A 12,946-nucleotide genomic window follows, 5' to 3' on the forward strand; every position below is an offset into this window, starting at 1 on the left:
GGGCCTTGTTGGCCGGCTGGGCACCCTGCCGGCTCATGTTCAGCCGGCTGTCGACCAGCACCCCCAGGTCACCTTACCTTGATCCCCGTGGGTTCTTGTCCCAAGCATGGTAGATTAGATCAGGGGACGGGTGGCCCTGCAGAGCCTGGAGGGAGGATTCCTGTCCCGGGAGCAGCGTGGCGGCCAAATCGGGTCCTGAATTTTAAGAGGGAAGGATGTAGATCAAGCTGATGGCGTAGGCAGGCGAGATGTAGGGCTTGAGGAGGACCTCTTCTGAGAGCCGATACAGGGCAGCCCGGATGATTAAGTAGGGAGGTACAACACAGCCCAGGCTGACCACCACCACCAGCGGTTTAACGGTCCATTTGTGCGTCACTGGCTCAGACACCCACAGAACAGCGTCGCTGGTGCCTCCTCGCCGACCGGCGCCTTGGGCTGCAACTCAGGAGGTGCTGAGCTCTGTCCAGCCTACGCACGGACCGGGGCAAGATCTTTCCTCTGTTGGTTCCTTATCTGGGCAGCGGGGAGAAATTCCCAGAAGTGCATTATTTATTGATATGAAGACCCTGGGTTTGTAGCGTACCTGCCGCGGTCAGTTTCTGTGGGTGAGGGAAGGTTTAAACACGACAGGGTTTTGGTGGGAATCCCTTCCCGGTCGCAGGCTGTGAGGGACAAAAAACAACCAGCTGTGAGGGCGCACACTGACTGAGGGGTCTCTAGATGTACCCGTGCTGCTTGACTTCCAGAAAACGGGGCACCCTCTGGGTGGATACCGCTGCGTCTGGAGAAGTGTTCAAGGTCTTTTTCAGAACCTGTTAGCAATATTACTGGAATTTGACCTAAATTACTTGAATTTTCAGTGATCATGGCCTCTGGCATGTATTACATGCAGCAGGGTACCTCAGAAAAGGCAGTAAATTTATCTTTACTTAGTTTTATGTAAAGGCAGCAGTATAATTTAACATTATTGTGATGCAAATAAAGTTATATTAAACCAACAGCATATGGTACCCTGTTTACTGCATGTCACATCATTAATAAATTGTTTGAAGATTAAAGGGACAATAATGGCTTTTTAGAGCGCTTTGTTTTCTGTTAGTCATCACCGGCCTCGTTACGGGGCCGAGTGCAGGGGGAACTTTTGTGGCTGAAAGCAAAGTAATTTGTAGCCATGAAGAGTTGACTTGTGTGGATGGTGATTGACTCTTGCAGCACTGGAAATGAGGGCTGGCAAGGAACAGCTTCAAAACAAAAAGCAGCTCGTTCTTCGTGCAAGAGTAAGCCGTAGTGGAACTCCTCGCCGAGGGATCGGGGGTCATGAAAGTTTACAGGGGCTCGTGGAGAGACTGGAGAAGTTCAAGGAGGAAAAATCCATTCGTGTTTGCTGAATACATGTGAAAACGTGCAGCTCAGGAAGCCTCCTCGGCTGAAAATACTCGGCACTAGGACGTGGACGAGGCATAGCAAACCTCGGCTCAGAAGGGGCTTTGGATCTGTGACCCAGGCGGGGGTGCGGGAGGATCCCGTTCAGTGGGCTGAAGTGGGACAGGAATATTTTTAAATTTTGGTCACTGGGACGTTGATCTTTTTGTGTCTAAGTAAGTGCCTAGATGGGCTCTCGCACCGGTCACTGCAGCGTCGTGGTCTTGAACAGATGGTAGGAAGACCTCAAGGATTTTTATGTGTATTGTTTTCAGAGTCCTTTCAAACTCCCAGGGGAAAAGCAGCATGAAAAGGAGATATGTAACTAAATTCTTCTGAAAATTACCATTCTTCTCCGCAAATTATCTGTAAGCTGATGAATAAATAAAGAAACTGGCATTTCTTTACTCATCTGTTTGACACTAAAAATGAAACTGAGTCATCTACTGCCCTTAACTCGTAACGAATTGTGAAGAGTAGGAGAATAATGAATGATGGCAATCTTCTTCTCTTTCAGGTGGGCAAATTCTGTGGGTGTTTTGCAGCTGCTCAGATCAACCCGCTGCCAGTGAAGAGTCTCGTCTTTGGGTTCAGCATCTGCAGCAGCAGTTGGAGAACAGCTGCGTCTCTGTGGCACAGACCTGTGTCAAAACGAGGGGTGAAGGTGGGGGTGTCAAACTACTGAGCTTGATCCTGATGATGCAAAACAAAGCAAAAGGGAATTTCAGACAATGGCTTAATCAGGAACCCCTGATTAACCCCTGATTAATCATCAGCAGAGCACAGCACTGCGGCTTTATGAGAGAACATGAGTAGCGGTGGGCTGCTAGAAAGTGAAGGAAGAGGCTCTTCCACCAAAACGTGCCATCCGGACTGGGAGATGAGAAGTCTTCAAGAGCCACTAGTGCCCCCGAGTCGGTACCGGGGCGTTTCCCCTGACCCTGCTGGCAGCCGTCTGTTTAAGGCTGGGCGTTCCTTCTGGTGGCCCTCAGCCAGAAACGACTTAAGAACATTGTGTGGGTCTGAGGAGGAAATAGCAGAGGTAAAGCATAGACATTGTCTGGTGAGAGAGGGAGTTTTCCTCTGGGCATTGTCTGGCTCTACGAGATACCATCAAGCCTTTGTCCTAAGGAAATACGCAAAATCCAAATTGCCTTTTCAGAGGAATCTCAAGGAAACTTCAGTAGCTTCCGAGACAGCTGGGAAAACCGGTGACGACCTAGCAGTATGTTTCTTCTGGCAGCTGGAGAGAAAGTTCTGAAGCACTTTGAAATGATACAGGAAGAAACCAGAAAATTGTGCTCTTGTTTTATGACCCGCAGCATTAGGTTATGATGAGAGATTATGGAACTGCTTTCACTGACGTTTTTTAAAATAGACTAATAGCTACTGAGCATGCTCTGTTTGGGCAGCTCGATCCTTTCCCGGTGAGCAGGTTTGACCTTGATGGCATCTTGAAGTCCCTTCCAGACCTGCATTTCTGTGCTTCCTACCGTGCTGTCAGGCGTGGCTCGATAAAACAGAAGGATGAAGGTGTGGTGTGATGTGGTAGAGAGGAGGCAGAAACACTGGGGTCTGAAGGTTGGTGTCCTCTCCCAGCTGGGCACTGTCGGCTTTCAGGGACCACTGGCTCTACAGGGACACGGATCTTACGGACACTCCAGGGAGCAGCTTCTCGGCCTCTGGCCACAGTGGGATCTGTTGTGGGAGCGGACTCGCTCTCAGCCTTGCTCACCTGACGGTACAGTCAGTGCTGAATTTGTTAGTCTAGTTTCTTAATCCCAGCAATACTGTAGACAGTAGGAACGATACCGTATCGATGGTTAGTGCACACTGGGGTCTAACTGCGCAGCAGAAATGAATCCAAACTGTGGTTCCTTTTTACTCTTGCTTAATTAGATCCTTGTTCATTGTTTCATGTTTTCTGCGACTGGCATTCCTATCACCTGTCTGTCATGCATCAGGTGATCAGTTGCTTTACCTGTACACTAAGCACTCCCAAGTGCCAAACGTTTATAGCACTGTGTGCTCAACACATTTTATATTTTAATTGTTTAGTTAGATACTGAACTATCTGCACATCCTCTTCCTTACAGTGCCACAGATGTCCCATTTAGACCTTTGTTGAGGTGTTGATACTTACTCCGTATTTATTTAGTATTAACTGTCCAGTCATCTTCATCAGCTCATTACTTCACTTGTAATACTGTTTTTCTCCAGTCAGTCCTGTGTTTTACAAGAAGTGGCCCCACGGAAGAACCAGGTACGCCTCGCCAGCCTGCCCAGCATAGTACTCGAGGCTGCAGCCTCCCTGGGTGTGACGGATGCACTCGACCCCTTAACCAAACTTGCGGTAGTTTGGTACAGGCTCCAAAGGAGGCAAAGGCCTAAGCTGTAACTGGGCCAAGAACTTCTCTGGTTCCAATCTGTTCTCTGAAAACCCGCAAAGGAGCAGAGTGACCCAGTGAGTGTTGATGCGTATGAGCTTGGAACACCGATCATGCGATTAACACATGAATAGCGGGTGGCTTTTCCAAGACTCATTTATCAAGGAACAAAGAAAGTTGTGGGTACAAGGAGTCTCATGCATACCTTTTCCATCGCGTGTAATTTGACTGAACCACTTTATTCCATACATATGACAGCCTAAGTGAGCCTTCTTCAGGCTCTCCCGGCTAAGCAGCTGGCTGCATGGCGGTGATCTCCCCTTGAGATGGGATGCCCTCAGGGTTGTTCCTTGAGGCAGAGAGACCTTTCACCAACGGCAGATCTTTGGTAAGCGACTGATACCACGCATAAACTTGTATTATGGTAACTCTGACTTGTCTTGGTAACTATGATTTTGTCTTGGCAACTTTGATTTTTGTCGTGGTAACTTTGACTCTGCCTTGGTAGTTTTGAATCATTGTTCAAATGATTGTGCAGTACAGTAGTAGAGTGAACCTTGCCATCAAACTTTGTTAAGTCGCACTTTTACGACATCATATTAAAACCACTTTTGCTGATACCTTTGACAGTGGCGCTTTAAGCGATCTAAATCACCCATTTGCCGGGGGCCGGCTATGGCAGCACCTTTTGGCTATCCAATGTGCCGAGGTACCAACCGACACAGATTCCTCTGTGCCTTGGCAAGAGGCTGCAGCCTGCACAGCATTTCTTACGATGGGCTTTGCTGACGCTCACTGCGGGCAGGTGGGATCGGTGCACCGAATTGGCTGAATCCCTTACAAGAAGAGAGAAACATTTCAGAAGTGACATTTGTGCCCAGACGTTTCGATGTGACAGTGGCAGGCTTCAGGCAGGGATATGTGCAAGGCATCTGTGCCCAGTCATTGTAGGAGTTGGGGAATTGCTGCTGCTCATGTGCCCCTAACATCTGGCTAGAAAACAGCTGGCTCATTTCAAGCCTGTGCTGGTCCTCAGCAGTCTCTACTCATGCTACTTTTCAAGACATGGAAGCTGGAATGGCCCCTATTCCCGGCCTTTTTCGCTCGACAAATTCCTCCCAGGCCAGGTGAGCAAGGGTGCTCTGAAACAACAGACCCCGTTGTGTTTTTTTAAGGGAACTCTGGACAAAACTGGGAGAGTGCATCCCTCCTGCAGATCCAAAGCAGTGTGTGGACGAGCAGGGCAGAGCTGCACGCTGGGGACAGTACCCCTCTCCGGCCGCGCGCTGTGCTTGCCGAGCAGGGCCAGGGAGCTCTGTAAGCTTACAGACAGCTTCACAGCAGCAGTTCTGCTTGCATGAGCCTTGCCCAGCCAGCAGGCAGAAACAGGGGGCATCAACCAGCCCTATTCAGGGTTACCAGGAGCACTGCGTGAGGTAGAAAAGTCAAGGACGTGATGGACTCGGAGGCAGACAACCCTGTACCGCGTCTGGGTACCAGGACAGACCATTTCTCTGCAGCTTGCTGGAAGAGGCTCCGGTCTTGCTGCCCTGATGTGTCCACGCAGCTCCCTCAGGAGCGTCCCATGTGGACCCCGATCGCCAGGGGCCTCCCACGCTGCCTGCCCAGTGGTGCTGCCCAAATTGAGCTTTTGCAGGAGGCAGGGGGCAGATTACAACACCTGCGTTCTCAACTGCAATGCAGAGAGGTGCAATGCAATGAGTCGTGGCAGTCTGACCCCCTTGGCATCCCTTTTCCCCACCCTACCCTGTAGCTTAGCTCTTGAATAGAGTTGGTTTTTTTCCTGGGTCTCAAGTCTGGTGTGATTTGAAGGCTCCTGTCTATCCTCTATGGAGAATTGGGGTGAGTAGAGGAATTTTCTGATAACTGAAAAGGGCTAACACAACTCCAGTCTTTCAGAAGGAAAAGAAAGAGGGTCCAGAGGGTTATGGACTGGTCAGCCTCAGCCTGGAAAGAGCATGGAGCATGTCCTCTTGTGATCCCTGTCTCCAAACATATGAAGCACAGGAAGGCAATAAAGAGCAGCCAACACAGATTTTACCGACCGCAAATTGTGCTTGACCAAGCACAAAGTTAAGGCTTTAAAGCGCTTTAAAGCAGTAGCCCATTAAATATTTTGTCTGTTATCTTCTTGACATCCCTCCTGTTAATGTCTCATTAGATCTTTCAGTGATTGTTAATAGCCCTGATGATGAAGTTTTTTTAAAGCAGTGGTTTAACGTGTTCCTGGCACAGCTCAGTACTCGCACGGGCACACCTCTTCTCAGCTCCACAGAGGCACGGGATGGGGTGTGGGGAACACAAGCTCTGCCAGAAGTCTCCCCCACCTGCATTCCCCGGAGCACCAGGAGCTCCCCGTGGCGCTTGTTGGGGGATAGCAGGGGTTTACGCCACTCCACGGCAAGGAGCAGTTGTCCTGGGGTAAGGCAGTGCAGAGTCAGCAGCACAAGAAAACCTCTCCTCCTCCCCAAAATGGCACAGGATGTCTATGGCCATCCGTACCGCCACGGGGATGGCGAAGAGAGACCATCCCCGCGGGTGTGCAGGAAGACTAAACATCTCCCAGGTAGAGCTGGCTCAGGTGGCATTGCCTGAGTTTTGGTGCTGTGCATGTACAGGGGTGGCAGTGTCAATGCCCCAGCACCTGGAGGTGGCTGTAGGGTGAAGCTTGTTTGTGGGTCCCAGGAGCTTGAGAGAGTTGGTGTAAGTTGCTCTCAGAGCTAGGATGACAGCAGTGGCATTTTAGGCAGATGAACTTTTCATCTTCCACAATCTCCTGAGGAGGGCTTTAGAGAACTTTGCATCGTGAGTAAGGACACGGGTAGGGAAAGCCACCCCAAGCCACTGTCCTGTATCTAACTTAATTTATCCTGTGGCTATTCCAGCCTAAGAATCCTATCAAAGAAGCCTGTCATCCGTCTAATCCATGATTTAGAAGGTAGGAGGGAGTAGGTGGAATTTCCCATGTTTCGAAAGCCCATCTCTCAGTGCAATGCTCCAGCCAGCCCCATGGCACAGACTTTCTCTGTACTAAAGAGCTGGTTCAGGGTGTCAGTTTGCCCTGTCCTGTGTTCCTCCTCTTGCCCCCACAACATGCCCCTTTTCCTACCCATCCTGGGTGAGCCTCCCATGCCCAGAGCAGTGAAATCACCTGTGGGTGGCAAACTGTTGAGAAATGCTTCTTTGAGTCCAGTACTGACTTTTGATTAGCCAGCTAACTGGGGGAATCCCAGTCTGCTAGTTACACCAGCTTTCACAGGGAAACCAGTAAGGACCTCCAAACCAACTGGGGAATCTTCTGCACCATTGCTCATTGTCCCTGTACGTCAGGTCCCATGTCCTCTTCTGCTGCTGCTGAAGCACTTTGCTCTCTGTTTTTCAGTGTACATGTGTTTACACATTTACACACATTATAGAATCATAGAAGAATCATAGAATCATAGAATCATTAAGGTTGGAAGAGACCTCCAAGATCATCGAGTCCAACCATCAACCCAACACCACCATGCCCACTAAACCATGTCCCTCAGCGCCTCATTTACCCGTCTTTTAAATACTTCCAGGGATGGTGACTCACCCCCTTCCCTGGCCAGCCTGTTCCAATCTTTAACCACTCTTTCAGTAAAGACATTTTTCCTCACATCCAATCTAAACCTCCCCTGGCACAACTTGAGGCCATTTCCTCTCGTCCTTTCACCAGTTACTTGGGAGAAGAGACCAACACCCACCTCGCTACAACCTCCTTTCAGGTGGTTGTAGAGAGCCATGAGGTCTCCCCTCAGCCTCCTCTTCTCCAGGCTAAACAACCCCAGCTCCCTCAGCCGCTCCTCAGCAGACTTGTTCTCCAGCCCCCTCACCAGCCTCGTTGCCCTTCTCTGGACACGCTCCAGCACCTCGACGTCCTTCTTGGAGTGAGGGGCCCAAAACTGAACACAGTATTCGAGGTGCGGCCTCACCAGGGCCGAGTACAGGGGCACGATCACTTCCCTGCTCCTGCTGGCCACCCCATTTCTGATACAGGCCAGGATGCCATTGGCCTTCTTGGCCGCCTGGGCACACTGCCGGCTCATGTTCAGCCGGCTGTCGACCAGCACCCCCAGGTCCTTTTCCGCCAGGCAGCTTTCCAGCCACTCTTCCCCCAGCCTGTAGCGCTGCATGGGGTTGTTGTGGCTGAAGTGCAGGACCCGGCACTTGGCCTTGTTGAATCTCATACAGTTGGCCTCGGCCCATCGATCCAGCCTGTCCAGGTCCCTCTGCAGAGCCTTCCTACCCTCGAGCAGATCAACACTGCCGCCCAACTTGGGGTCGTCTGCAAACTGACTGAGGGTGCACTCGATCCCCTCGTCCAGATCATTGATAAAGATATTGAACAGAACTGGCCCCAAAACTGAGCCCTGGGGAACACCGCTCGTGACCGGCCACCAACTGGATTGAACTCCATTCACCAACTCCATTCACCATTATGTGGCTCTCGCAGGCCTGTGTGACATGGTTAGTTGGGAAGTTACAGATTATCATTAAGCACTGAAGACCTGGTGAAGTTAATGGTAATTGCATGAACTTAGCTTAAGCTTTGAGGCTTGTTCAAACAGTCTGAAGTATAGCTAAAGGCCCAAACGCAGTCAGCTCCAGTCCATCTCCAAAGGCCTGTGGCTCACATACAGCCCCAGAGCAGGTGGAGACAGCCAGAGTTCTTGTGGCCATATTGCAAACCATTTATTTTCCCATCCTAGGCAATTTTCTATTTGCCTGAAGTTCAGTATCTTGACCTCAGATAGACTCCAAGTCCTTCCTCTACACGTTACCATTTGAGATTTCGAAACCGAGCAGATTTAAAAGTTAATTTGCAGTGGCACTCACTCCGTAATGTACTGAAGTCCTGCAGAGAGAAGGCACAATGCATTCTTCAGATGATTTGCAGCCTGGGCACAAAGACACAGTTAAGTAGGGCAACAGCAACTGAGCAATCAGCAAAACATGTTTATATATTATTTATACAAAACTATAGTCCAGCTGAGGCTGCAGACTTTGTATTAGAGAGGTCTTTTAAGGACACGTGTGTGGAAAGCTCCTTAGAGCCTTCACACTTGGTGATGGCTCTGGGCTGTCCTCTGGGAAGGGCTTTTCCCAGGTCACACTAATGTATTCCCCCGGCTTTGCATGAAAGCATCCAGAAGAAACTTTCAGAGGAGAGCCTTTGTCTCTAGCTAAGATGCTTGAGGTCCTGTGGCGGATTTGTTTTGTCTTCACACGACAGGCAGAGGGGGTTCAGTGTGGGGGAGATCAGCTGGCAGAGATGATGCTCGAGTGAGGAGCTGCCCTGCAGCCAAACCGGGGCAGAGGGATGGAGGAGAGCCCTGGCCCAAGGCCGTGAGAGCGACACGGGTGCTGAAAGCCTCGAGCCTGGCATCCTGCACAGGAAGGCATGGCAGAGGGTGAGCAAACCCTTGGGTGGGATGGGGCAGTGAAGAGGTTGCCAGAGGTGCCGGCGTACAGGCAGCACTGATGGTTGGGCACTGCTGGTGCGGGCCAGTTTCACCGCAGCTGTGTGCTGGCTGTAAGAGTGTGGACAGCATTGCCTCTGCAGAAAGGCAGCCTGTTTGCCAAAATGGGCATTGGTGTGACAATTAATATCAATCAGTGTATTAGCCATGCTGCTCTGACAACCATGACCATCCCAATCCTGGCTGTTGCTGCAAGATGGCTTTGTATCTCAGAGGAAAGTGTATCGCCAGGTAGCGATCAATTCCAGGGCCATGAATGGAAAATATCGGGAGCAGGCAGGCACTGAAGCTCGTCTCACTGCTGCTGGACCAGAAGGTGCACAGCAAAGAGGACGAGATCAGTCACAGTACATGGGCTTGTGGAGAGCCGGCTGTATCCTGACAACAAAAAGGATCACGCAACATCAAGGCTGGGGATGCCGAGCGGGATGGATGCGGCGGGATCAGGAAGGGTGCCACTAAAAGCAAACATCATGCACTAATAGCAGAGCAGGTTGAGAAAACATAGAATCATAGAATCATAGAATCATAGAATCATAGAATCATTAAGGTTGGAAGAGACCTCCACGATCATCGAGTCCAACCATCAACCCAACACCCCCAGGCCCACTAAACCATGTCCCTAAGCGCCTCATCTACCCGTCTTTTAAATACCTCCAGGGATGGTGACTAAACCCCTTCCCTGGGCAGCCTGTTCCAATCTTTAACCACTCTTTCAGTAAAGAAATTTTTCCTCACATCCAATCTAAACCTCCCATCATTGCCAACTGTATGAGGTTCAACAAGGCCAAGTGCCGGGTGCTGCACTTGGGGCACAACAACCCCACGCAGCGCTACAGGCTTGGGGAAGAGTGGCTGGAAAGCTGCCTGGTGGAAAAGGACCTGGGGGTGTTGGTCGACAGCCGGCTGAACATGAGCCGGCAGTGTGCCCAGGTGGCCAAGAAGGCCAACAACATCTTGTCATGTCGAGTAAACAAGAGCCCCTTGTTAGAGATGCTTAACACTTTGGTGTTTCAGTGCACATGGCTTATGTTCCCGGCTGTGGCTGCTGCAGCTCACAGGCATCAAGTGTAAAGGGACAGATTTAGAGGCCATGTGAGGGGAAGCAAGTATGAAATGAGCAGGAGGTGGGGAAAGCAGGAATTTGCTCAAGTGTTTACTGGGCTTAATACTGGTATGTGCCCTTGCCAACTGCTTCCTTGCCACTGTCTCTCTCAAAATCTCAGTGCTTGTCTTCTATACCGGAAGAAATAACACGCTCAGCCCTCGACTGTCTCCTTATTCTAAGCTAAAAAGTCAGATGCTGTGAGAGACCTCCGAAAGGGCAGCATGTGCCGAAACAGGGGGCTGCCCGAGAGCAAAGCTTTGGCTGAACACACAGCTTGATGGCCACCTTCTTTGCAGACCTGTCATCAGAGCGTTGCACCTCTCGGTGACGGTGGACCCGTGAAAGACACTCAGTTGGATGAAGTCGGGTGTTAGCAGGAACATCCTGCACCTGGATTAGCAGAGCCAGATTAGCAGGGCCAGATGCAGCCTCAGCGCTGATGTTCCTGTTGGAGGTGGCAGCGTGTCGGAGAGGTGTTGGGTCTGGCTTGGTCCTACTGAAAGATCTGTCCCTCTTTCCAGTTTCACAAGCTGCACCACCCGTCAGCACTGGTGCGGTTTGGGAGCACAGGAGCACTGATTGCGAAGAAAATGGAAAGTGGGTGGATGTTCTTTCACAGGCTTTCAGGTGTGGGTTGAGAGGGGGGTGGCTCTCGGAGACTGCTGCCTGCTGCCAAGCCTGGGAGCCTCAGCTGAGCCAAGCCCAGACAGCTGGACCTTCAGAGGGCGATACCCTGGGGTGGTCCTGGGACGAGCCGGCCAGGGACTGTGTCTTACAGACTTCACCTGTGCAACGGGCAGGCCCAGAGGTCTCTGCATGGGTAAACTCTGATCTCGCTTAAACATTGCAGCACGGTGCATGTATCCTCTGGACGGGGTCATCAGGCAGAACCAGTAGCTGGCCCATGGTCTGCTCTCACCCCTTTGCATTTCAGCACTTGACTCTCACCAGCAGTTGTCATGGTCCAGCAGCTCCGATTCACTTGCAATTTGCCTGCTTAGTGGGACCTCATTTCAGCATGCCTCCAAAGCAAAATCCATTCGGTTTCCTATTGATGTGCTTCAGGCAAACTCACTGTGGCTCTTAACCAGGAAAAGGGAGCCTGCAGAGCATTGCCCGAGGTGCTGCAGCTCCATGATCATTATCTGTTTATCTGCTGGACGGTTCACTTCAACATGAATGCACGCAGGCAAAGAGACATTTATCTGGAAGGTTTGGGAAATTAGGGACTGTCTGGAGATCCTTAGAAGAAGAAATTGCATCTCCCTGAAAATTTCTTTAAGATCTTAAAAAAGAAGCGCTGCTGCTGTTTATGCCAACAACCCAATAATCCAATTTCAAATTCATAAATAGAGCTTTGCTTGAAAGTTATTTACATTTACCTTGTACCCAGGTACCAAACGCTACAGAAACACTGCATTTATTGTTCTTCCTTAATGTGTGTCTGCAAGGAGGCCCCAGGCAGACTCGATGTCTGAAGTCAGGGTTGACACAGAGAAGAGAGTGCCATGGATGAGCACCGAATATAAATGTGAGGGAAATTAACTTCTTCTGTTGTAAAGAAGACACAGACGTTCAGACTCTTTCCAATACATAACCTGGCTTCTATCTCATAGTTATACACAGGATTATGTTCTGCTTGGAGAACCCTAAAACATAGTGCTTCTCTCTTTCTCACCAAGTAATTGTAAGCCACGAAATAGATGGAACTGTAGATCCTCAGAGAATATGTTGAGATTTGTCATTGCTGAGCAGGTGTGGAGCTGGAGGTAGTCTGACTTCTCGATTATACCGCTATTCATGGGAACCAGTCGCGGTAGCTTTTGATTTTTTTTTCCCCAACAGGCATTTCTCCCACTGCTACGCAAATCATCATAGCACTACTGCAAGTCTGGATGTGCAGTACTGAGTGCTCACCCGTGGGTCTCTGTGAGCTTTGGAAGATGAAAGAATACTATATAGACACCTTAACATTTTTGTTGACAACTTTGGTCAACTTAGGTTGCCCAGTGGGTTGACAGCTTGGGTCGCCCATAGAGGTCGTGGTGTCTCCATCCTTGGGGCTATTCAAACACTGTTGGGATGTGGTCCTGGGCAACTGGCTGTGGGTGGCCCAGCCTGAGCAGGGGGTTGGACCAGATGAACCCCAGAGGTCCCTGCCAGCCTCAGCCATTCCGTGCATCTGTGAACTTTGCAGTTCTCCTGAGCAAAGAGTATTTTGGAATTGCCAAACCTTGTTCCTGCCCTCCCAAGGACCAACGTCTCATCCTGCATGCCTCCTTCAGAGCTGTCTGCCAAGGTGCTGACCCATGGGCCACTCCCAAAGTCCTTTCCCCCTTCTCCACCCTCCAGCCAGGGGCCCAGTGGCTGTGAGGGGGTGGGATGGAGAGGAGGGGCAGACCCTCCTGGCGCCGGCTGCGGACGGGCACCAGGGCACAGGAACAACTCTGTGAGGCGGCGGCTCAGCAGCCAGGATGGGAGAGCTGGCTGCAGTGAGTGGTGGG

General features: G+C 50.6%; 1 protein-coding gene across 1 annotated transcript in view; it reads right to left on the reverse strand.

Moving 5' to 3' along the window:
• The window catches only part of RPS11 (ribosomal protein S11), an 18,811-nt gene that overhangs the window by 3,525 nt on the left and 2,340 nt on the right, over positions 1-12,946 (reverse strand). The window contains exon 2 of the mRNA XM_009334244.1: positions 78-195. Within this exon, the coding sequence (XP_009332519.1) occupies positions 78-195 (118 nt within the window). The remainder of the gene's footprint in view (positions 1-77; positions 196-12,946) is intronic.

This window comes from Pygoscelis adeliae, unplaced genomic scaffold (genome assembly GCF_000699105.1).
Source record: "Pygoscelis adeliae isolate BGI_AS28 unplaced genomic scaffold, ASM69910v1 Scaffold351, whole genome shotgun sequence".
NCBI classification, from domain to species: domain Eukaryota; kingdom Metazoa; phylum Chordata; class Aves; order Sphenisciformes; family Spheniscidae; genus Pygoscelis; species Pygoscelis adeliae.